The sequence below is a fragment of the Nanorana parkeri genome, unplaced genomic scaffold (genome assembly GCF_000935625.1).
Source record: "Nanorana parkeri isolate BGI_ZX_2015 unplaced genomic scaffold, ASM93562v1 scaffold1250, whole genome shotgun sequence".
NCBI classification, from domain to species: domain Eukaryota; kingdom Metazoa; phylum Chordata; class Amphibia; order Anura; family Dicroglossidae; genus Nanorana; species Nanorana parkeri.
In genome coordinates this window covers 23,206-49,296 of record NW_017307518.1, presented here as the reverse complement: position 1 = coordinate 49,296, position 26,091 = coordinate 23,206, and the positions used below count along the sequence as shown (strand labels likewise).

General features: G+C 43.0%; 1 protein-coding gene across 1 annotated transcript in view; it reads right to left on the bottom strand.

Moving 5' to 3' along the window:
• Positions 1-26,091, bottom strand: part of ARL6 (ADP ribosylation factor like GTPase 6) — a 51,768-nt gene that overhangs the window by 10,481 nt on the left and 15,196 nt on the right. Inside the window, exons 4-6 of the mRNA XM_018568828.1 lie at positions 23,022-23,090; positions 17,049-17,143; positions 1,899-2,028 (exon numbers count right to left, since the gene is read on the bottom strand). Coding sequence (XP_018424330.1) covers positions 1,899-2,028; positions 17,049-17,143; positions 23,022-23,090 — 294 coding nt within the window. The remainder of the gene's footprint in view (positions 1-1,898; positions 2,029-17,048; positions 17,144-23,021; positions 23,091-26,091) is intronic.

Here is a 26,091-nt window from a genome sequence, read left to right as displayed (position 1 = left end):
CACATTATTAAGATAAGACCAATACGTTTGCTCTAAACTCTTTAAAACACTCTCTAAAAGGAGAGCAGGAACTCAACATTACAATATTGGAGGAAACATGCCAAGACATAAAAAATGCCCCATATGTGCTGGTGATAGTGAATAAAAAAAGGTCAAACTTTCATGCATTTTCTGGACTTGTCCGGCTATGCAACCATTCTGGAAAGATAACCATAAAATACAGATGAAAATAATGGTGGTCAGCTTTCCTCTTTTTCTCCCACTCTTGCGAAGACCGCTGGCCATCTTCTCAAAAATCTGTTTATTGACATCTTATTGATGCCACAAGAGCTCCGATTCCCAGACACTGGCGTTGCACACATGTACCATCCATAAAAGGAATGGATAAACCAGATCAATTACATTGATGAAATGGAGGAACAAATGTTCACTAAACAAGACAGGCTCGAGGCCTTCAACACGATGTGGTACTGCTGTAGATATATCACTCCTTCCCAGGATTTCAAGACCCTAAGGATTGACAATATACATTTTGTTGACATTTTTTATCAGACATATAAAAGACCTCCCCTCCCTAAACCTGAATGGGAAAAAAAACAACGCAATATGTAAGCACTAAGGGGCAGGGCCCTCCTTACCATCTTGTCTTGAATTGTATTGTGATTGTAATGTCTTCCCTATATTGTAAAGCACTGCGCAAACTGTTGGCGCTGTATAAATCCTGTATAATAATAATAATACTAATAATAATAATTTGGACATTGCTCTGAGCCCATCCCCTTTTTTCCCCTCTTCTCTTGTTCCCCTTACTTCTTTCTTCCTACCCTTCCACCCATCACCCTTAAAATCACTTTTTCTGTTGCCACATACACCAAGCTTGATTCCTAGGGCCCACACCACAACCCATAAACAAAATGGGAACATATATCCTCTATTGACCTGATATCCTGTAGACACCTACTGATTCACATGTACACAAGCTATGGGATGATGATTCCTGATATAAGCAGAGTGTGGATGCTCCCAGGATACAGCAAACCCCAACTCTTTCTCCTTCTTACCACACTTCATTGAATATGTCCTAAAAAAACACCGAATTGCCAAAAGTGTCAAAAACTACTTCCGTTGTAAACAACAAAAGTTATTGTAGAAGAAAGATGTATAGAGGATCAGACAATGAGGCAGTGTGTTGTGTACCCATTGTGAATCTTACCTTTTGTACTGTTAAAACATACAATTAAGAATGGAATAATAAATAAGTGTCATGAGTGAATAACACTGGCACAAACAGGCGAAATCTGATTTCCAAGGGAATAAGGGGTCTCTTTATTAACAATCTGCAAGGCAAAATGTTCATTCTGTGCAAATAGAGGCAAAAATGAACATTCTTATTATATCTTTTCAGGCTAAATGTAAGCATTGGAAATACGTATTTATTTCCCATGCTCCTCAGCACCATCTAGTGGCCATACTGCAATATTAGCTACATTTGACCTAAAAAGGAAACATACAAAGCAAAACGTCTGTTTTTAAGTCTATTTGCACAGAACAAATGTTCTTAGAGATTCGCAGGGCAAATGGCTTTGCAAATTATTTATAAACCCCTAAGACTCAGACCTCTGGTTTCAATTAACTGTTTTAGACCGGAAGGACTTCGTATCTCTCAGAGTTCACCAGGAACTTGCTCTATAGCCAAACTGAAATGTAATGGCTCTCACATGGGTTCTGTTACATTTTTTTGCTCCAGAAGGATGCCGGCAGTAGTACCGTTATTGAGAAAGCATTTCTGCTTAGAGTTGCAGCACGGGGACAACTGTATTCTGGTTTATAGACACTTCTAGCAATCAAAACATCTTTATTGTGCACACTCACACACTTCAAAATAATAGAACCATTACCAAATATGCCACGGCTTGTCCTTGATGTTCTCTAAACACAGCAACTGAGACACCTTCACAGATGACAGAGAGTCCCTTAGGTCCATTTTGTTAGCAAAAAACAAAATTGGTATCCGTCTGTGCTTAATGTCTGGGGAACAAGAGGAAAAAAAATGAAAAAAGAAATTAGGACACAGTTATAGGTTGTAGGAACATGAAAGAACATTCACCGGCAAGACAAAGGTGTATATTCCTTTCTACATTCAGAGAAATATGTATTTGAAGCATCAATGTTTTAGTTCTCTATAGTGATGAGAAAAGTGAAGTAACTCATAGCATCCAATCAGAAATAATCCGTGTTTCCGTTACAGTAAGCTGAAGAAAGGTTGATATATGTGACAGCACAACATTGTACATTTTTACAGCAGAAAAGACCATCTCTTCTCAATCACAAGTTAAATGGCCCAATCACACATACAGCCGTGAGTGGCGTTTTGCTGCACCGGATTAACACGCGTCACCGCTAGGGAAGTGCCCTGTGGAAAATGCAAACATTCTACATTTTTTCACAATACACTGGATGCCACTGCAGGTGACCACAGAACACACTAGCCTGCCCGCTAAAATGCAGCATTTCAGTGAACTGGCTAGTATGAATGTGCACAAAGTGTATCTAAAATATTATATATATATACACACCGTATTTTGCGTTCCATAAGGCGCACCTGACCATAGGACGCAGGGAGGGTAGGGTTCTGTGACAGCTGTAGTTAGTGACAGCTGAGACAGGTGGCGCTGTGATTACAGCGCCACGGTCTCAGTGATCACACAGAGCAGACGAAGAATGGACGTTCTTCGTCTGCTCTACGGGCTCTATGGTGAGCTCCTATGCCGTGCTCACGGGTCCCCCAGAGGAGCGCGCGTGGCTAGAGTTGAAAACAAGTGATCTAATTTGCTCCATAAGACACACAGACATTTTTGCCCGCCTTTTGGGGGGAAAAAAAGTGCGTCTTATGGAGCGAAAAATACGGTATATATTGCAACTTACCAGTCCTCATGTATGCTGCATTTGTTTTCTATTAGTGGTCTAGTTTCAGACTTTTTATTTTTACCTGGTGATCCTGCCAGTAATGCACTTCCTGTACGAGAGCGACAACACTGCTTCTCTGTGCCCTTCTCCTCTACGCTGTGCCCTCTTCTGTCCTCTGTGCCCATCTCCTGTCTGCCCGGCTGTGCCCCTTTCCTGTCCGCTGTGCCCCTCTCCTGTACGCTACAGGAGAGGGGCACAGCGGACAGGAGAGGGGCACAGCGGACAGGAAAGGGGCACAGCTTATAGGAGAGGGGCACAGTGTATAGGAGAGGGGCACAGCATACAGGAGAGGGGCACAGCATACAGGAGAGGGGGACAGCGTATAGGAGAAGGTCAAAGCGTACAGAAGAGGGGCACAGTGTATAGGAGAGGGGCACAGCGTACAGGAGAGGGGCACAGTCTACAGGAGAGGGGCAGTGTACAGGAGAGGGGCACAGCATACAGGAGAGGGGCACAGCATACAGGAGAGGGGGACAGCGTATAGGAGAAGGTCAAAGCGTACAGAAGAGGGGCACAGTGTATAGGAGAGGGGCACAGTCACGTACAGCGTACAGGAGAGGGGCACAGTGTATAGGAGAGGGGCACAGTGTACAGGAGAGGGGCACAGCCGGGCAGACAGGAGATGGGCACAGAGGACAGAAGAGGGCACAGCGTAGAGGAGAAGGGCACAGAGAAGCAGTGTTAAGTGTTGTTGCTCTCGTACAGGAAGTGCATATACATAGATAGAGAACAGCGAGTGTTACCCAAAGATAGGGCTACAGAACACCCTATCCTTCTCCATAACATGAGAGAAGGTGTTTTCTAGTCCACAGGGACCACTGGGAGCAGTGTAAAGCTGGGTACACATGGTAATATTTTTTTCCTTCAGACTCGCAGGCAGAATACCCAAACATGCTGTTCAGCCGATGATTATCCAGCATCACCCTTCAGCAAAACTCTAATGGTCAACTTCTGTTGAGGGCATACAGCCAACCACGGATTGTATTGAGATTCCTTCTGAATCTGCCAAAATTTGCTCCGTGTGTACCTAACCTAAAGTAGAACTCCAGGCAGAAGTGTACTTAACCCTTGCAGTGGGGCTACTCCGCACTGCAAGGGCTAAGTGCTCCTTTTTGTCTAGGTGCTAAAAAATTTTTTTTCAAACTACTCACCCAAACCATCGAGATGGCTCCCTGCTTCTCCGGTCACTGAAGCCCCTCTCTTCCTATGCTGCAGCATTAGAGTGCTCCTCAGCATCTTCACGTCTATAAACTGTGAGGGGAATTTATCAAAACTGGAGCACACAAAATCTGGAGCAAGTGAGCACAGCAACCAATCAGATTCTCTCTTCAGTTTGCTCAGTTAAAGTGACATTAAAAAGTCAATTTTTTTCCCCTCCCCCCAATGTTAATTAAAACCCTTACCTTAAATGATGTCTCTTAATCCGATCTTCTTCTGCCGTCTCGTTTTCATCTGTCCCTCCAGCGCTGCGGCGGGTCTCCGATCCAGCGCTGACCCCTCTGTGCTTGCTGGCACTTCCTGTCCCACGGTGTCTGTGCGGGTGCACGCGTCCATAGACTTAGCTTTTGTCTCTCCTCGCATCCTGGCCGAAGATGTGAACTGCGCATGCGCCCGCCCCAAGATGCTTTGCGGCCACCCGAGGATCTTCACATTTTCGGACGGGAGCGCGCGGGGAAGACACAGGTGAGTATTAACCTCTGTTAAAAGCAGTTTTTGGGTTTTTTTTTACACTTTTTGCATAGATCTACTGCTTGCTAGCAGTAGATCTATGCAAAAAAAACGGAGGGTTTAATTATCCTTTAAGATTTGAAAATGAAAGAGAGAAGCTGATTGGTTGCCATGCACAGGTGCTCCAGATTTTGTCTGCTCCAGTTTTGATAAATTCCCCTCCATGTATAGAATGTGATCATTTATGTGACCAAGACTGCTGCAAACAGGCCTCAAGGATCGGTCTAAGAGCAGGTTGGCTTGAAGGATCGGGCGAGTATAACTTTTTTTCTGTAACACCTAGACAAAAAACAAGCACTTAACCCTTGCAGAGTGCTGGCAGCCCCACTGAAAGGGTTAATAAAAATTCTGCCCAGAGTTCTGCTTTAGCTGACAGGTGCAGCAGAAGCAGAGGGCACAGGAAGTTATCAGCTCACTAGTGTTCTGACAGGATCAACTGGTATATTTTATACTCATCAAACAGATATAACAAACACTTTCAACTCTAGATTTATTAGACCAAAACGGAGACGATATGAAAAGTTCACTTTAAATAATGCGTTAAAAAATAAATGCAGGCTGAAAAATCGGTCAGCTTCCCGGCTTTGCTGTATAGAAGCATTTTTGCTCATTTTGTGTACTCGGTTTTCTTGTTTTGGCCCAACAAAGGTAGCGTAAACCAATTCATTACTCGGAGGGAAATGTGAGGGCTGTGCACTTTAATTTACAATAACAACTGTGAGGACTGTTATCACTGTTTATTATTCATTAAATGTACGGCAGCTTTGGGAGTACTCTGTAGACATTGATGGATTTCATTATATTTGAGATGAAAAGACATGCTGAGTATGCAATAAACTGTCACATACTCATGTATTATCCAAGGCCCAATCACTTGGGTTTAATTTAGAAATCCGGCTTTATATACATTAAAGTACTGGAGGTTAATAAAATAATAATTTGTGATCATGGCCTTTATGTTGTGCTGAAATCCATGACCTGATCAATATTTTGTGTTTCGCTCCTGTTGAGGAAGTGAGGGGAAATCTCCCCAATAGGAACAAAAACAACAATTACAAAAAAAAATCCAATCTTTTTCTGGTCTACCAAAAAGTGTTTTAATCGAGTTCCATTTTGCACTGGAAATACCAGTCACTTCCTGTTCCTGTGACCTCACAGGAAGTGAGTGGAAACCTATCCAAAAGGTGACAATTCATGCAATAAAAATCTGACCGTGATATAAAAAGTATATCCAAAGCCAAAATCCCTCCCCTTCCCCCCCATTTTGGATACAATAGAGGATGGGTTAGAATTGCTCCTTTTTTCTCTTTTTGCCATCTGTTTTCTTAGTGAGATTTCTGTTCACTTCCTGTCCTGTAGACTTATAGTGACACTAAGTTAAACCTTAAAAATGCATTCAAGTACCTAACTATTAACAAAAAATTTATCTTATTTGTATATCACTCAGCTGTAGATCCTCAAATCATCTCTGAATTGGTGCCGACACTGTCCTTCCTTCTGGAGGGTGACTACTTTTGTTCCCCATGGTCCCTGTGTGTGTTGCAGTGAGGTGCAGTAAGGTCTGTGGTGTGTTGTAAAGTAACCATTGCTCCAAGCTCACTCCCGTGATGGACTACAACCTCATGTTTAGTTTACTAATTTGTATTAAAGTTATAGTCTAATCAAAGGAGCATGTATTATGCTAGATAATCAAAAAGAACACTGTGCATAAAAATCAATAACAAAAAAAATTATAATCAAAAAAGTGGAAAAACAGTTTGACCCTATTCACACCAGGATGACAGAGTTTCAGTGCTTTTCCCTTCGCGATTTTTGTAAGGGCGTTCTTACGTGTTTTTAATGCGCGTTTCAGCACTAAAACCCGTCTCTATGGAAACCGCGGTGATCAGCACAACAAAAGTAGCTCAGTGAACATTTCAGGAGACAGGCGTTTTGGATTGTGCGGTTCTGCGTGTTTGCGTGAAAGGTCCCCATAGGCATGTATGGGTTTTTAAATGTTGGTGTTTGAGGGTGGAAAAATGCGCGTGACGAAAACGCCCTGGTGTGAACGGGGTCTTAGTGTCCACAAACAATACAGTAGTTCTCCGATTATCAAGTGCTCCCCAATCATGATCGAATGTGAAGTCTGCAGGAAAGTGCACTCTGCTAAAAGGTGCTATTTCGGCTTTGTTACATACTGAAGATTTGCCCCACCTTTGGGTTTTTTTGGTCTCTTCAAGCCCACCTGCTACAGCCATCTGAAGGGGATCCCACTGTTCTTGTCTATGGGCATGTGCAGTGACTGGCATTTTCAGCACTTGATCCACACCAGTCACTGCAAGGGCACATCACACACAATTGTGTTCTATGTGCCCTGTTCACACTGCAATGCTGCCTTCAGGTTGGTTGCAGTGCAATGTTGAACACGGCAGACATGCAATACACCGGAGCATTTTTCTGCAATACACTGGAGCTCACCTGAAGTTACCATGTTTTCATAGCGCTCTGCTGAAGTGCACAGGAATGAATCAAATGTCATTCTGAAATTTTAATAAAGCTAAAAAAGAAGTAAACATTGCCTTGTGGTGTACCAAAGCAAGTCACCACCTCTCACCGCTGGCATAGCGGACACTGGCCTGCATACTAAAACAAATCGTTTTAGCGTGCTGCTAGCATGGACAAGCCCGGATTTTTTATTTATTTTATATTGTATACATGAGAGACTTTAAGGTAAATGGAGACCACTGTACGATGAGCAAAACATACATCTCCTGTCTTGGGCAACTGACATGTCCCTTGACATATTCTATGACCCCAGTTACCTAAGTGGCTGTAAAATGCTGGGGTATGTTTCTCACAATTATAGCCGGGACCTTTACTTGGATGGGCGGTGAAACGTCTACAACACTGCAAAGCAAGTTCAGCTGAATGTGACCAAATATAAAATGTATGTCCTGGGAATCTACTATAGCAAAGTTCTCATGAATGTGAATGCTGAAAACGTATTGCTATTTACATTGCCGTTCATATAATAGACCCAGGTAACGGAAAACTGTACCAGATACATAGAAGAAAATGACACACAGATACTGAAAGCTGAAAATCTGGTATATCCTACTAAGCATACAACTGTAATATTTAACAGGAACACTTCCAGGGAGTGTCTTTATACATCCTACACATCCACAAATGCTGATAAGCTCAAGGCTGGGCCTTACATCTTCAGGCTTGTTCATTAATGACTAGGAAATGCCAAGCACATGGGTCATTATTACCTTCCAAGCACAATAGAGGGAAGTAACAGAACATCCTCTGCAATATACTTTGATGTTTCCTTTCAATGCAGAGTATTGCAGCTTCAACTCCGCTGGGCAGGTCTGCACACAAGAACAGATTGTGCATCCAGGGAATGGTGCTTGACAAAATACATTATCTATCAATAGTTTGTCAGGTGAACAGAGAAGCTTGATCTACAGTGCAGGAGTGTGTGTAGCCGACAGAATATCTATATAAGCCTGGGGACACACATAGTTAGGTATAATGACCGAGAGGGAAGCAAATAAAACACTTTATTAGGCTGGCCATGTGAGCCACGACTTTGCATGGTCCAAAAGCAGGCAGCGCAGAGGCATGAAAAGAAAGGATCAATTTCATGGCACTATTCCCTCTGAATATTTGCATAAGCAAGACAGTATATACTGCAGAGACCGGTATCTCCCATAAGTCTACCCTTACATGTTTTTCCCCCCTTTATTGTGTTGAGGATATGTCTTTGTCGAAGTCAGCATTTCTCAACCTTTTGTATCCACAGCACCTTTTAAGTATGCAAAATCTCGAGACACCACAGTCTAAAATGTCATTGATTTTAAGGGGGATTTTATGTGAAATACCCCCATGCAAAAACTCACAAACAAGTGGGTTTCCCCCCTCACATCGACAAATCAACACCCCCCTTTCACATCAGAAGCCCCTCTTTCACATCAGAAGCCCCTCTTTCACATCAGAGATCCCCTTCACATAAGTCTTTATTCCCCTTTTACAGTCACACTACAACAACATTTTGAGGCACCTCTGAGAAAACCAGAAGGCCCCCATGGCACCCTGTATGAAAAAGGCTGATCTAAATTCATGACTGGAGGAGCAGTTCAGACAGACCATCTACGTTGGGGGGTTTCATTAGTTAAAGCTGACATTTAATCTGTTCATTTTTGCCTTCTATGGTTTCTCCCCCAACCCCCTCTTCAATAATTTTTTTAAATATAACCTTTCCGTTTTAATTACATACCTTATTTTATAGTGACATAATTACTAGGTCCCTGTGCTTCTTTATGCAATCCTTGCAGACTATGGATAGTAGGAGGGGCCTGCATGGTGCTGCACATAGCTTCTTGTAAACGTTACAGCACACACTTCATTCCTCTACCCACAAGGATGGGGCTTCACTTCCTTTAAGCCAGCCATACAGGGCAGGAATTTTGGCTGATTCTTGCTGCATTGATCGCAATCCGAGCCGTGGGTGGCCCTGTCGGCAGCACTCAGCTCAACAAAAGTTGATTTAAAAATGACTGAGCTGGATGGAAAGCTCTCAGCCAAACAGTGACTACTTCCAATTAGATGCATCCGATGCCATCACTGTTTGGGCAGATATGGGTGTTGTGACTGCTTTAATACAATAGCGGTCAGAGGAGAGTCTCCCATCCACGATGTCTTAGCATGGATGAGTGATTTTCTCTAGCCTTAGAATCCTCAGACGCCATTTATAGCATACACAACACCACTTTAGAAATGTGCCAGAGAAGGTTTTATTAAAAAGGAGCGATATGTCCGTGGTTAGGCCACAACACTGTTATGGTATGTGGCCAGTGTGGAAGGAGGTGGAAGATGGTTTTTAACTAAATCAGACACGACCCTCCTCTCTTGTTGGATCCATCTTTTACTATGTGCTTTTCTGACTTGTGGTAGCAGATGTAAATATCTTTTTTTATTTAAAGTATGTAGAAAGCAAATTTTTATATCACCTCAGTAAAAATGCGACAGGCCAGCGTCAGCTCTTCAGGAACACAGCTGTGTGCGCTGCCATGATATACGAGACATATTACGAGAGGCATAAAGTGCAGAACAGAGGAAGAAGCTAGTTGATTCACAGCAATTTTGTAATATTCTGTCAGGCTACTGATGTCATATAAAAAGTCTGCAATAAAAGGTACTTATGGGATATGAACTGAGACAAATTAGGACGCAGTAAAGAACAGACACAAAGCGGGGAGAAAAAGAAAAAAAAAGAAGACAAAACAAAATTAATTTTGAGGAAAGAAAATATCAGTGCTTTGATTTTGCTGTCAGGAGAGAAGAGGGACTTTGAAAGAGATTTAAACATCAAAGCAGCCGTCAGAAACAATTTACTTGATGTTTTGAGTTTTCATCCACCAATGACCATTAGGAGGCTGACCTGCAGTCACCGCTCCCGGAGAGGGAGGATGAGGGCCACAGATACAGGAATGAAATGGAGGGAAAAATGAGACTGACAGAGAGGATGTAATTGAAGAAGTCCTGACATGACACTTTAGAAAATAATGGGGTTTGATAGGCAGGAATGTCTCAGATAATAATTATCCACAACATGGGGGAAAAAATATGCAGCGCTGCTTGTTTCTGCATACTAAAACTTGTCTGTGGATTGTTAAAGGCACAGCATGGATTTGTTTGGAAGTTGACGGAGCATTTTACAATGTGATTAAAGGGTCACTAAACCGAAGATGCAGGTTAGTTTACATAAACAAATTATTATACATCAGAAATGTAGACATTTCAAAACCATGCTAAAATAGAAGATGTATTTATTCAAAAATGCCTGGCAATGAATGCTAAATGTTACCCACTTTCAACCTATTTAATACTAGATTCACATAGGAAGACGGCATGTCCAACTGCAGTTTAAAAAAAACACATAATAAAAAATGCAAATATATATATAGAGAGATATATATATATATATAGACTCTCTCTCTCTCTCTCTCTCTCTCTCTCTCTCTCTCTATATATATAGAGAGAGAGAGAGATCTATATATATATATAGAGATAGATAAAATAGATAGCTCTATCTATCTATATATATATATAAATAATCAAAAAAGAGCAGATATATTAAGGTGGATTAAACCATTGTGTATGTACAGCATACTTGCACATTAGGGCACACTTACCCTGGAAATGTCCTCTTCTCTAGCAATTTTGGATTGATCTTCGGTCCTCTGTGCTGTTCCCTGCTGCCACCAACTCCACAATCGACACTTCTCCGAAGTCCTTATTGGCCACTGATGATATCACTCCTGTTCGTGCGCACAGGAGTTACATAGGACAGGAGCATGCATGCGCAAAGGAGTTACATCCTCACCAGCATCCGGCATCGTTAAGATGTGGGGAATGGGACATGTGTACTGCATAGTGCATAGGGTATGCCCCCTACAATGTACACAAAAAATATTTTTTTTTTTCTACTTCCACTTTAAAAGGAGAACTATGGGGTAAGTGTTTTTCCACATAGTTCTCCTAAGGGTCACGGGAGGACATAAACTAGCGTCCTCCCGTGACCCAAAACTCAGTATATCGCAAGCTACAGTTCCCGGTATACTGAGACTGCCGCAGCTGGGACGGATCCCGACATTACTGTCGAGATCCACCCAGCAGCGTGATTGACAGCTGATTCTGCCTATCTAGAGGCAGAGCCAGCTGTGCCCGCCCCTCCCCCGTCCGGTCCGCCAAATCAGCGCTGGAGGATCGGAGCGTGGGAATCCCTGCAGGGAGCCGTGAGTGATAGTCATGGCTCTCTGGAGGGACATGATCGAGAAGTGAGTGACGACGGTATGTGTTCGCTCACTTCCCGATCTATTGAGCAGACATGTGACAGTTTAATTGTCACACGTCGGCTCGAACTATGAGGTTGAGTGAAAATCACTCACCTCATAGTTCTCCTTTAAGTAATCCTGTCAAGATCATGAAGGCTGTTATGGCAGACCTCCTTCTGTGAATGCTGGTTAAATGGCTGTTATGCTGACCCATTGATTTAGGTTCTTTTTCATTCGATGACCCAGAAGAAATCTCTCTGCACACTTGTTCCAGGTCATTAACTGAAAGTATTAATACAATCTTAAAGAAGAACTTCAGGCAAAAATATTACCTGTTGAAGTGGGGCTACACGGTCCTTCCAGCCTCTCTCCCCCTCGTCTGCAGTGGCCGAAGGTCCCATAAATCATCACATTCTACACACAGTGTATGCTGTATGTATACACTCCAATGCTGTAGTGTAAGAGGACACAGGCTTTAATGACTGGAGAAGCAGGGAGCCGGCTCAGCGGTTCGGGTGACTACTTTGGGTTTTTTTTTTCTTCCAGCGACTAGACAAATACGAGTAATTAGCCCATGAAGTGCAGTGGTAGCCCCACTGCAAGGGTTAATAAATGTTTGGCCCAGAGTTCTTCTTTAAACCTTAAAACATTTTTTAGCAGGTAGGGTATTTTCATAGCAGAAACATTATAAATCCCTCTTTTTTTTTTTCTCCTACCAATTTTATTGGTGGACACTGTGTGACATGGTAGTGCAATATCCACTCCTTGACCACTCCTGACATCTGCATAATTCTGAGAACTGATACTAGAGAATGGTGCTACCCGGGGGGATAGTTTCACTTTAAATCAAGGAGAGTCCACATGACATTGAGGCAACAGCCATTTTCAGAAGGTGGACTCACCTATGGCAGCCTCAATGTTTCCCCAATAGCAGATTCCTTTTAAACGCAACTGTTTCTATATTGGTCTTCGTATGTGCGCCCATATTTGTAACTGCTAAAATCCATCAGCCACTAGTAGAAGTCCAGCACTGAATTATCCCCGTCTGCCAATTTTGGTGATCACATTGCTTGTTGTAGGGTATCCCTGGTCACAAACTCTACCCAATTCCAGGAAAAAATGAGGTTTGACTCAATAGGGGAGAATGTGGTCTACTGCAATAATATAAGGAGACACATTCACACCTGTGTGTGCACCCTGTTGTGAGCGTAATCATGTGTGGTACAAAAACCATGGGGGTTATGCATGTTGTAGTGTGTTCCTATAAATTTGTTGTAGATCTCCAACCACAGAAACAGGGACAAAATAAATGTACCTGTACCTCAGCACAAAGCTTGTAATGCTGCCTTGCAGTGCGCTGGAAAAAAACATGAAGCAGGAAAGTTTTCAGGCATTGGATGCACCTTGAGGACCCACTGAAAATGGAGGGGCATGCTCAACACAGTATAAGATAATGTGTTAGTGGGCCCTCAATATCAGCGGGCTTCCTCTCTGCTGTGTGTAACCTAACACAGTGAGGTCAGAGCTACAACAAGATTCTAACTTAGAGTCAGAGGCTTGTGCTCTGTGTATGGTGTGGACCAATGGCCAGCGTCATTGGTCCAAGCCATCCCCCCCCCAAAAAAACCACAGCATCCATCTAGATGCCACATCAGTGATGAGCAAGTGAGGGACAAGGAGGCTCCATATTTATATGTGAGATTTTTTTTTTTTTATGAAGGCCTCATTTAACATAACACATCTATGCAACAAAAATGATCTCTGCATTGCAGTCCCTGTAATATAAACAAGGTGCGTGCCGACACTTCTTCAGTGCTATTTACTGCCCTAGTTAGCAGTCAGTACTTCAAAAAGAGAAGCCATTCCAATATCATACAAGGTATTCTCACATGATTAGCTCTCAGAATAGACCAAAATCCAATATCGGTCACCAGGGAACGCACTAGCTCTGATCTCCTAGATTAGGTGCTTGGAAAAGGCCAGTACAGAATTGTGGTAGCAGCAGGAACTCCGCTTTCTACATTACACAGAGATGACCAAATAGCAGGTGCTTCAATTTCCAGTGGCAGCTAATAGCCTGGAAATGAGTACTTCTAAGGAAGAGAGGGCACTACACATTTTAGGAAAAGAAGAAAAGTTTAACTGTTTTGTTAATGTGCAGAAGACGGTGCGATGCAGATTTGCTGGATGGCTCTGAAAGCAGAGAAGAAAAATCCTGGTACCTATACCGTAAGCCACTATAGACAGATAGCGATTTCCCTTCACAAAAGGTCAGTCACTGTGAGCTTTTGTATTCACCAGCATGAGCCACCGATCAGCTATTCTCAACTATTAATTTCAGCACTCTTGAACAGCACTGTCATACAGCAACAGGAAAGACAGATTGCTTTTAAGTATTATTTCTGTAATGAACCCACTGTCATATATTTAAAGGCTCTAGTGGGCAGAAAGCCATCACACTCTAGTGAGAAAAGATGATGAGGTTAGGAGAGCATATACTGAAAAAATACATTTCATTTTGTTAGCGCACGGCCGGCCTGATTTATAACAAGCTGGATAGATTTCATTTACAGGTGTGCTTTACATTTTTTAGGGTTCACTCTGCATTTGTCTCATGCAGGTTCTTCTACTATGAAAGTAGACTAAAGTGCAGCTTTACCCAAAAAGTCATTCTGTTCTCGGTGAGCTGGATTTAAAAGTGAACCTGTCTTAATCCCGATTACATGATGAAAATATTAAAAAAAGCAAACGTAATCGTTTGTGAAAATCATATGTTAAAGTGGTGGTGTTATATGCTAATCTTGATTTAAAATTTTTGCATCAAAACCGGAGCTTAACCCAATCCCTGTGCATTGCAGAGACTAGGAGAAACACACAAATAAAGTTCACAGCAAAAGCAATGAGATCTCTCAGCAGCTCAGCTCACCCTGCTCTCCCTACAACAGCTTCTGCTCTGTGTTTACATTAAACGTCATTAAATGGGGACGTTCTCTGCGGTAGGGCTGCAGCTCACAATCGATTAGTTGCCCGATTATTTTTTTTCAACTAATCGATTGGTTGTATTAAAAAAATGATCTCTCCCTCCATGAAAATAGTTGCCAACTATTCTCATAATCAATTATTATCGATTTAGTCGATTAGTTGTTGCAGCCCTACTCTGCCCACCTCCGAAGGAGGAAGAGGACCTGAGATATTACGTGACTGGGCTGAAGACCCATGGAGAGGGTATGCATGCAAAACATTTCTAAAGCAAAACTCCAGCCAAAAATAACAAAATAAAAATGAATAGCCCTTAGATTCTTCTCCCTTGGGGTTCATAGGGAAGATTCTATTTTCAGATATGCAGAGGAAATTTCCATCTGACAATTTAATTCTGAATCTGCTTAAAAGCGACACTAAACTCAGAATTTAAATCTTAAAATACTTTCAAATACCCTATTAACGTAAATGACTCTTATTTGTGTATCACTTGGTTGTAGAAAATCATCTCTGAATTGGTGCTGGCACTGTCCTTCCTTCTGGAGGGTGGCTACTTTTGTTCCTCATGGTCCCTGCGTGTGTTGTAAAGTAGCCACCGCTCCAAGCTCACTTCTGCGATGGACTACAATCTCACGTTTAGTTTACTCATTTGTATTGAGATTGTAATCTATCACAGGAGTGAGCTTGGAGCGGTGGCTACTTTACAACACACACAGGGACCATGAGGAACAAAAGTAGCCCCCCTCCATAAGGGAGGACAGTGTCGGCACCAATTCAGAGATGATTTGAGTGATACAGCCGAGTGATACACAAATAAGATACATTTTTGTTAATAGTTAAGGTACTCAAATGCCTTTCCAAGATTTAACTCCTGAGATTAGTGTCACTTTATATTGGAGCTGGCCTGCACTAACCATGTTCATTGTTTACTGTTCTATGTTGACCCCCCTTCCCCTCATGTCCCACGATTGGCCAACCCTTTTACCTGCTCCAACCACCCCCCTCCACACCTTTTCTTTTAGTCCTTTACCTCTCCCTCCAAACCTTGCCATTACCCCTGTTTCCCCACTGGTGTCCCCTCATCTTAGCAAACCCACTTTGAATCAATGAGCACATATTCTACAAAGTGAGGCTAGGTTCACACTTGAACTACACCCGGGGCACGCATCCCGGGATCGCGCGCTCCTGCACAATGCAGGCAGTAATTGCCGCGCGTCCCCATTGATTTCAATGGGGTGCCATCTGCGCAGAAATCGCAGAAAAAAGGTACATGTACCTTCTTTTTTTTTTTTCGATACGCGACATGCGGCTGTTTTCTTGTTCGGAAGCATGGGCAGGAAACTGCGCAATCCGCCCGGCACGACTGGGGTGCCATTAGAAAATAATGGCACTCACAGTGCAATCGGTTCACACCTCGGCGACTCCTGACCGCACGGAACCATGCACGATCGCCGCACGGCGAGGTGTCGTCTAGGTGTGAACAGAGCCTACAGAAGAGACAATGTCAGAAATGTTTACTTTTCTTTGTCAAACATTTGTACAACATATAAAACAATCAGGAACATGCACCAGCACCCAATCAGGTCTCATCTTTTAAAGCAGGAAGTCTGACTTCACAGGGAAATCAATTTCCAACTTTGTGGAAAACAATTTTCCTCCCGTATTAAAACTAAGTCTGACATGTATGTTTTCCTGTCTAGGAAGCGCTAATAGATAACAGAAATAAATAACAGATACACAACATCTGTTTCTCAGGTTTAAGCGGCAACTTTTAATTAAATCGCCTTTTGAGGTTTGTGACAACAGATGCCTTTGCTCCCTAATTAACATTGACAGACATATTTTCTAAACTTTACCTGTTTCTAAACCCCATTTAGAACCCATATGTTGTACAAGTAAGAGGTAAATATGCAAAATATCTGTGAAAAGTGGAACGTAAATAAACTGACATAAGAAGAAAAAAGTGTATACGAAGAGCTTGATATTTAACGATCCCCCACTCGGCCACGCTACACAGAGCCGCTGTCATCCAAAAACTGACAGGATGACAGCGGCTCAGAACAGAAGAAGCTCAGCCATCCTGAATTGCGGCCAGCAGCTTATAGCGGCCATCAGCTTATAGTAGAACTGTAAATGCCAGGTCCGTACGACGTACTGAGCTGGCCAGCTGGAAGCACTTTTGTAGCTCCGTACGGCGTACGTCCTTGGCAGCGAAAGGGTTAAAAGCTGTGATGCAAAGCAGCTATTCTGCAGCAAGCACAATGTGACGAGGTGTCAGATCCGCAAAACTCCCCTGTATGTGTATCTACAGATCTAAGTACATGATGGTGCCTGCTGGTCCATCTCTGAGCTGGGATGTATTGCAGTCACAGCCGAAGAGACCGAGATTAAAATCAGTCAAGAAAGACTTTAGGTATTTGAACCGATGACATATATCATTTGAGCTGAGTGCTCTTCAGTAGCAGCCGTCAGCGGCGCTGACAAGACGAGTTTCTCTAAAATGTCTGATGAGAATAAAAGGGGGAGAAAGGGGGCGCCGAACAATCTTACCTGCATGATTTAAAAGGGTCTCCAGCTCTTCTTTGGCCACAACCATTCTGAGCTTGTCACTGCTGTCAATGACAAAAATAATAGCCTGGCCTTCTCTGCGGAGAGGAAAGACAGGAAGAAGATTTATAGTTGGACACATTATTTACAGCTTACAACAAGAAGGTCTTACTTGTTTCAGTCTTATTAAACAATACAGCCCTAAAGAGTTACTTCTGGAGGATGGCTTCTAATTTAGAAGACTGCACATTACTTTCCAGTTAAAGGAGACCGATGGAGACAAATACCTAGGCCAGGGGTAGGCAACCTCGGCACTCCTGCTGTGATGTCATAGCTCGAGGAAGGGGATCCTGTGTGACCCCGAAACGGTCGGCGCAGTTTTGTGACATGTCGTTTTTCTTCAATAAATTAGACATTTTGCTTTACGCTTATACTGGAGTGCCGGTGTCTCCGCATTCTACTTTGAATTGACGGTTGCCATCCGTCGATCACCGCAGCACCCATTTTTCCTTTATTCATGGAGACAAGCGGTCGGGAGTGCGATGGGTTCATGTATCTAGTACATCTATACACAGGCGCATGGCTGTGCGCAACCTTGCTGGTGAAGAGCTGTAGATGCGCATGTGCAGCTGCTCGCACAGAACCTGTACTATGTGAACTAGCCAGACTTTCTGGACAGGCTGTCAGCCTCACAATGCCTCATAGTTCTTGTAGTTCGACAACAGCTGGAATGCTGATGATGCCTACCTCTGACCTAGGTTGTCTTTGCTATAATCCCATTCTGAAAATGTCATTGTCCTGACGGTTATGTTGACCCGGCCTTCAATATTTTCTAAGAAAATGACCTGGAAGGAGATGAGGAATCATACCTTCACTATACTCCCCTGGCCTAATCTTTGGTGGTCAGTAACTCAGGAAGTAATGACATCAGAGACACCCAGGCAACTTGCCTTTCTAGAAGGAAACCAGCAACGGTGACCACAAAAATATCTTTCTGCTGTAGCTTTCCTCAAACTTTCTACTTCACAGGAACCCTTAAAATATTTTACAGGTCTCTGTGTACACCTGCAAAATATAAATCATACCTACAGTACACTGCACATTAGTGTGATCACTAAATTGCAGAACATTTTAAATACTACTTTCCATTTCACTATATTGCACACCACACTTTTTTTTTTTCTTTTTTACTTCCACCGCTCCAAGCTTGCTCCTGTCAAAACAAACTAGTAGTCCATCACTGGAGCCATTTTTTTAAAATGTATTTGATTGTTTATCCGATTAACCGATTAATCGAACTTAATAATCGGCTAACTAATCGATTTTGAAAATAATCGTTAGCTGCAGCTCTAAATACAAGAATAAATAACAACGCATAACAATTCCTAGGTCATTTTGCACTATATGACATTTGAAGTAAAATTCTGGAAATTAAATTAATGACAGAAAAGCTCACTGCTAAAAGAACCCCTAGTAACCTAAGGAGAAATAGCAAACTAAACGAGTGTGATTTGTTCAACAATAAACAAATGAAGAGTTCCACAACAAGTGGCTGTGTTTGACCTGCTTTGACTGTAAATTAAATGCTGACACTGGACAATTCTTGCTAAATTGGGCAAAATTCAAGCTGTTGGGGCCCTGTTGGCACCCCCAGCTCAACAAAAGTCAATTTGTCTAACACAAGTCTAACAGTGAATGCAGCCAATCAGATGCAGAAAGCCAGATGTCTGAATACAATAGCTTGCAGGGGAGATTCCTCCATCCACTCTGTTAACATGAATGGGGGAATCGATTGATTTCTCAGCCTCTGGGGCTAAACAATTGAGATCTAAAGGTGCATTGCTAGATGAATGGTTGGAACATTTAATGTTATTCTAAAGCCAATTTCTTCCCATCATTTTGGATAGAGCAGGAAATGGTTAGAACCCCTGTCAGATTTCTTTTTCCCATCTGTGTCACACTGAATATTAACCCTCACTTCCTGTCATAAAGATACAATGGACTGTCAGAGAAAATCTGTCCAAAGTGAGGGAAATCTCTCTTAGACAGTTGTCACGGAGACAAGTGTCCATGTTGGAAGGTGACCCCTCTGTACCTTTTCTGGTGGCAATCGTTCTCCCTCATTTTCTGTCCCAATGATGGTGTCCCCAGGACAAATAAAGGAGAAGGCCCCATGCAATGGGGGTGATTGCTTAAGTCTTACAAAGTAATGGGGGTGATTGCTTAAGTCTTACGAATTCCTACATGAGACTCATGCAACCTTCTGCAGGCAGGAGGCACTCTATAATCAGATGACAGCTGCACCGCCTACAGTGGTTTACAAGTAATCGCACAGGCTGTGATTACCACCGGACACTCAAACCTGGACGCAAGCGGTCTGCATTCGGGTGCAGTCATCCGCAGGTAACTGCAAGCTATGTGAATAGCTGCATGTGGTGGCAGCTCTCATTGTATTATACAGCGCCACCTGCTGGAAGTAGATCGTATGAGTCCTTCAGAGAATTAATGAGATTCAATTGACCGGCCCCATTTGCAGGAGTGAATAGGGCCTAAGGCTGGGTTCACACCTAGGCGTATCGAATATGCGCGTTTCCGAGGGCTACTTGGCTGTATCCCAATGGAAACACGCGTGACAAAAACGCCTCAAAGAAGCTCCTGTACTTCTTTGGGCGTAGGACGTTTTGTAGCGCGTTCATACGGCCTGTAATACGCCCAGGTGTGAACCATACCATAGGAAATAATGGGATTTCGGTGTTTGAGCGTTTTGCAGAGCGTTCGAACACGCTACAAAACACCCAGGTGTGAACCGGGCCTAAGGGCTAGTTCACACAGCCCCAGTTCCGGCCTGTTTGGTGCCAGAACGCAGTGGATCGCATTCCGGGTGGCTCACTTTCCTTTGGGTGGGAGGGGGCGTGGCGGTGCATTGAAGTCAATGGCACCGCAGCCACGCCCTCCAGCCACAGTGCAATCGCCCGCACTGGAACGTGTGGTACATCAGTGCCTGTGTTCCAGTGCGGTGCACTCAGAAAAGATGCTGCATGCACTATTTTTTCTGACTGCACCGCATCGGAATGCAGGCAATGATGTGCCAGGCGTTCTGGTGCGGCCGATCGCACTGCAGCTGGAGGGTGTGGCTGTGCTGCCATTGACTTCAATGCACCGCCAAGCCCCCTCCCACCCCAAAACAAAGTGAGCTGGCCAGAATGCGATCCAGTGTGTTCTGGCACCAATCGGGCCGGAACGCACTGGGGCTGGTGTGAACTAGCCCTCAATCTCTCTAGCAGGGATACAAACAGCAATAAAGTCCTGACAGAGGATCTAACCCTCCCACACTGCAGCCAATTCTATTAAAAAAACATTTTATCTTGCCATATTAGGACGCCTGACATTCACGTTCTTGTTCCAGGCCACTTGTTATCCAGGCAGCGAAGGTAGAATTAAAATGACATACCTGCGAGACTGCACATTTAATTGCAAGTCAGCCATGACAGCTCCTCGATTTCTATCCTGGCAGGTTTATCTAAAGGAAACCTATTAATTTTCAATACAGATTTGCTTCCAGATATTCTTGTACAATTAACAAAGACCTTTATTTTACTCAACCTTAGAGCTCTGGTCACATAAAATCTCACAGATTTAAACGGAAATCTAATTGGCTGATACTGGTTAATGCACTTGGCACATGCCCACTGTTCTTTGCCATGCCTTATAGCAAAGACCTGTTCATGAACTTCACAGAGCAGTCATTCATGAGGACACGATCTGATCGCCCTCGGGGCACACAATCCCCAGAGCGATTTATTAACTTGTAAGCTAGCTCAGCCAAGCTTATGACTTATATGGAGGGGGCTGGAGTGGTTAACAGGAGCGAATGATGTCATATCATAGTGGGATTATTAGGAAATAACTGGTACCCCAGATAGTGGCTAGGTGGTATAGCTCGGAAGCCAGCCATAAAAATTAATCAGTAGCCAATGCAGCCATTTTTGAGCTGCCATAATCCGTCTATGGGTACCAGAAACAAGAGATTCTAGAGAGATAACCATAAGCCTGCAACCAAATTAGAGCAGGAAGGCAATATCACTAAACTGTGGGAGGCAGCCTGTATACATAATGAGCAGTGCTCCTGTATTACTGCAACCTGTAAAAAGGAGCAATTTTTCCGCCACACATTTTTAGAGATAATATGCACCTAAATAAAAAAGAGAGACACACAACTGATTCCCTTAAAATAGGGATGAAAATGTTATAAGATAAGTAATTAATATGCAATAGGACTATAAATGTGGCGCATTTGGTTGATACAAGCCTGAAAACCCCAGTGGAAGAAAATGGAGAGAACTGCTTCTCCCTGTCCTGAGTCTGAGCTCTGCTGTAAATGGACTACGAGAGGCTAATACCAATTCAAATTCAGATACTTACACTGCTTACATTTAAAAAAAAAAATGATAATTAAGATTTTTTAAATGAATAGAAAACTGTAGTAATATTTATGTTTAAATGCTAAATTCATCTTTTAGACTAGGTTTCATGTTACACCCATAATCACGGTGTAAAATGAAACAAGGTCACATCGGGACCTCTCTTTAATATCTGCATGTAATTCAGCTTTAACATACTTAAGCAGCCATTGTTATCAGTGATGAAGTAATAGTTTTGATTGGACGGTTAACATTTGTACAAAACATGTAAAATGTGAATAATTGCATCAATGTTATTTTAAAATCTTATTTCATTACATACCGTGTTTCCCCGAAAATAAGACACTGTCTTATATTTTTTGGGGCTAAAAAAAAACACACTAGGTCTTATTTTCAGGGTAGGTCTTTTTTTTAAATTTTTTTTTTATGTGCAACAATCCACACTTATTCATGTACAACAGTCTACATGTATTCATGTACAAAAATAGGGTGATCAGAGCAATCAGGGGTGCCGTACCTTTCCAAGAGCAATTTGGTAACCAATCGCTGGCCAGAATGAGCGAAGCGCGCTTTCACTATCGATTCCTCACAGGCGGAGTGCATTTGGTATCACTCCGCCTGTGACAGGACCTGGGACTATAGAGGAAGTATCGGCTTATGCGGCTTTGCTCCCCCCCCGGTGCCGCCTAGTTTCCTCTAGCGCTGGCTTCGTTGTCACCGCTGATTCTCTCCCGCCTCTCCCGCGGCTCTTCAAGTTCCTCCTTATGCCACCACCGGCCCTGGGAATGGTCACAACTAGGTCTTATTTTCAGGGTAGGACTTATATTTTAGCAATTCCCAAAAATAGTACTAGGTCTTATTATCGGGGTAGGTCTTATTTTTGGGGAAACAGGGTAGATATACAAGTACATGTTGGCAGCACTTGCTGGTTCCAAACACACACGCTGTATTTCAGTCTTCATGGCACAATACAAGGATTGTATTGTACTGAGGCTCTTATCTCAATATGGCTCCTAAAAGATGTAGACCCCCAATGACTGAAGACACTGTTTGCAAGCGATTGGTGCACTATTACATGTTCCCTCGGGCAAACTGTACAAAGAGTCAGATTATCTGTGTTAATGTGCCGAATGAAGTCTAACAGTAATAGTAATGAACTCACTCAATTAGGAAAAGACGACGAGCAGATTACAGAAACTTGTGACAACCAATCTGAATGATGCTTTCGATCATCAACAAATGCTTATAGTTGATAACTGACTCAGTGGTTGTAGGTCATTGGTCCCATAGCTGATTACATTTTTAAAGACAACCTCCAGCACCATTTTATAAGGAAATGTGGAAATAAGGAAAGTTATCACTTGTTTCCACTAATGAGGGGAAGGATTAGATGATACTTTTACGTTTAATAAATTGCATTTGCAAGAACAGATCAGCAACAAGCAGAGAAACAATAAAACTTGTCCGAGATAACTGCATTCATCACCCCCAAGAGACACAAAGATGGCAATCTATTACCTTGTGTAAGAAAAAACAAAATCAATAGGTCACTTACTTATAATAGTGCTCCCAGAGGTTCCTATACCTCCCCTGTCCAGACATGTCAAAAACTGTAAATGATAAGCTGAAAAAAGAAAAAAACAAAAACAGTTATTACAAAGTGAATCTGTCTGTTCAGAAACGTGTTTAAGCATTCCATTTTCCTTCATTTGCTTGCCACTCTCCCATGGAGCCCCCGGATCCTAGAGACTGCTATGGGTAGGCCTTGAATTCTGCTCAACTTGCAGGTAAATGTTGCCTCCTCAAACACATCGCCCCACCCACACTTAACAGTCCAATGCAAAAGTCTCTACTAGGCAGTGAGCTTCTTCAGTTGAAGGAACAGTGGAGTCAGGGAGCTTTTTATACTATGTACCCTAAACTGATCTCCTTTTCACTACAAATCACATTAATATGCAGCTCTGCATGCTGATATGAAATCATCTTGCATTCATTAGTTAAAAAAACATATTTTTATTTTACGTACAAACTACTGTTTTTCCACTCCCTGGTCCTCTTAGACATTAGTGATGTAATTGTGCCCAAGCGTTGCATCCTGGGAAGGTTACATCAGCAAAGCATTGCTGGGAAATCTCATGTGTAATCTCACGAGATCTCAGGGAAAGGCATTTTCCTCCCCTGAGATGATGTGCATGGTCCTAGTCACATGTGAAAGAGTTCCAGGAAGTAAAGTGAGATCTAGTAATCTGCCCTTAGTAAACATGGCCACTGCCAGAAGACTGGGGGAAGAAAAGAGAAATAAGAAATGCAAAGAATACAGAGCCGGCAATTATCTAGAAGTCTGTGTTTGTAGATTGTCATTACAAAACATTCCTATGAGGTGCCATTATTGTCGTTCTAAAGATACGGGTTAAGTTTAATATGTACCTTAATTTGAACCATTTTAAGGCCCCGTTCACACTGAGTGGTTTATTGCACGATTTCCGCCGCGAAATCGCGCATATTTACGCACGATATCGCTCTATGTAGCTTGTCCAATGCATTTCAATGGAGCTGTTCACATCTCACAGCTCAATGTCGCTAGTAGCTCGTCGCTCAAGCTTTTTGCTCGTACATGACCCTTTTTTCCGGCTTTAATAGACTCTATGGTGTCACGCAAAATCGCGCATTACCGGCGATATTGCACGACTTTGTCGTGCGATATCGCTCTACAGAAGGGCCACTTTTGCACTGCAAAATGGAAGGAAAGAATGATGTCCCATCAAGATTGCTGTTGATTGGTTACAGCCCAATGTAGCAGCTACGAAGTCCCGCCCTAAAAACACGCTATGTAGCGTGATAAAATGTACACTGTCGCTCAATATATCGCGCAATGTAGCTCAAAGCTGCTCAGCACGAAATCACGCGGAAAAACGCGCAATATCCATGTCGCTCAGTGTGAATGGGGTCTCAATGACACTGCATGCCTGGGACAATTTATTTACACACCCCTGATTATTCAGAAAATCATTGACATGCTTTTCACATTGCAGCCTCCTGGAAGAAGAAGAAGAAGCAGACTGAACACTACAAAGAGAATCTGCCCAGTCTGCCAGTGGGAAGATTAAATACAAAACTCCAGCCTTCCCTTCAGTCTTGTACAGTTGTGGAGGTTCCTCTAATGTACTGAAATTGCTTCCTCCGATTTCACTGCGCAATGTCAGCTTCTTACAATGTACATTAGAAGCGGCAGCAAGCCTTATAGAGCCCACCTCATTTCCTGACTGGAGGACATACAGCATCATTTAGTTCTTTCCTCCTCAGCCGGACTGTCCCTGGCTGTCCAGTTCTTTCAATCATGAAGGCTCAGCATCACATGTGGACTTTGCCTAGGACGGTCTACATGCCAAAACAGCTGCTGATAAGCCTGAAGTACTCCCATCACAACTCAATACAACTCAAGCTGCAGGGATTGTAGTCCACATACATGGTTTTTCTCATTAAGCCCTGAAGAAAGGAGTGCGATTTGGACCCCCATAATGCAAGTTCTACTTCACATGATAATCACTCGACCCTAACGGAATAAAGCTGCATCTGAACTATTTTAACTGGTGTGGCGTTTCAGTTCCAATACAGGGAAGACGAGAAGTAAAAATGAATTTCCATGGTTAGAGCCAACGTGTGACTCTGCAGCTGTCACATGTCGGCCCTATAGATCGAGAACTGAGTGATCACAAACCGCTGATTGCTCAGGTCACGATCTTCTCCCGGCAGAGAGCGGTGACCACCAGTCACTGCTCTACGCAGGGATTTTCCCCTTCTCTCTCTATTCCCCAAACGCTCATTGGAGGGACAAAACAGGGGAGGGGGTGGGCACAGCTGGCTTTGCCTCTAGAGAGGCAGAGGAAGCTGTCAATCAGTTGGTGGGGTGGATCCTGACAATATTATCAGGACCTATCCTGGCTGCACCGCGCCTCCTTATCGTCTTCTCTTGAATTGTATTGTGATTGTAATGTCTTCCCTATATTGTAATACACTGTGTAAACTGTTGGCGCTATATTAATCCTGAATAATAATAATAATGTCAGCATATAGCCAGCAATAGCCCACTATATGTTGAGTTTTGGATCATAGGAAGACATTAGTGAATGTCCAAAAGAAAACTAATGCCAAAAAAAGTTTTGACCAATGGCTATCTGCCAGCGCTGACTGGCGGAACGGACGGGGGAGGGGGCGGGTACAGCTTTCTCTGCCTCTAGATAGGCAGAGCCAGCTGTTACTCACGCAGCTGGGCGGATCCCGTCATCTACGTCGGGATCCGCTCCAGGTGCGGCGTCTCAGTATACCGCGAGCTGTAGCACACTGACCCCATAGTTCTCCTTTAACATTAGTGGACTTTCTGACTTTTGCATTGTGGCCCTCCACCCTGGATAACATTTCTCATGTTACCAGGATATGTTTTCAACTCATTTTTCATCCCTGTCCACTCCAACTAACTACAAGCAGCGATATTAGACTACAAAACAAGCCTGAGTTACATAATTATCACTTGTAGCTTGTCAGCAGCAGAGAACTGGAGTTTTCTTGCCATTAAGCACATTCCCCTTGGAGCTGATTATTTGATGCTATCAAACCTATCTAGTTAT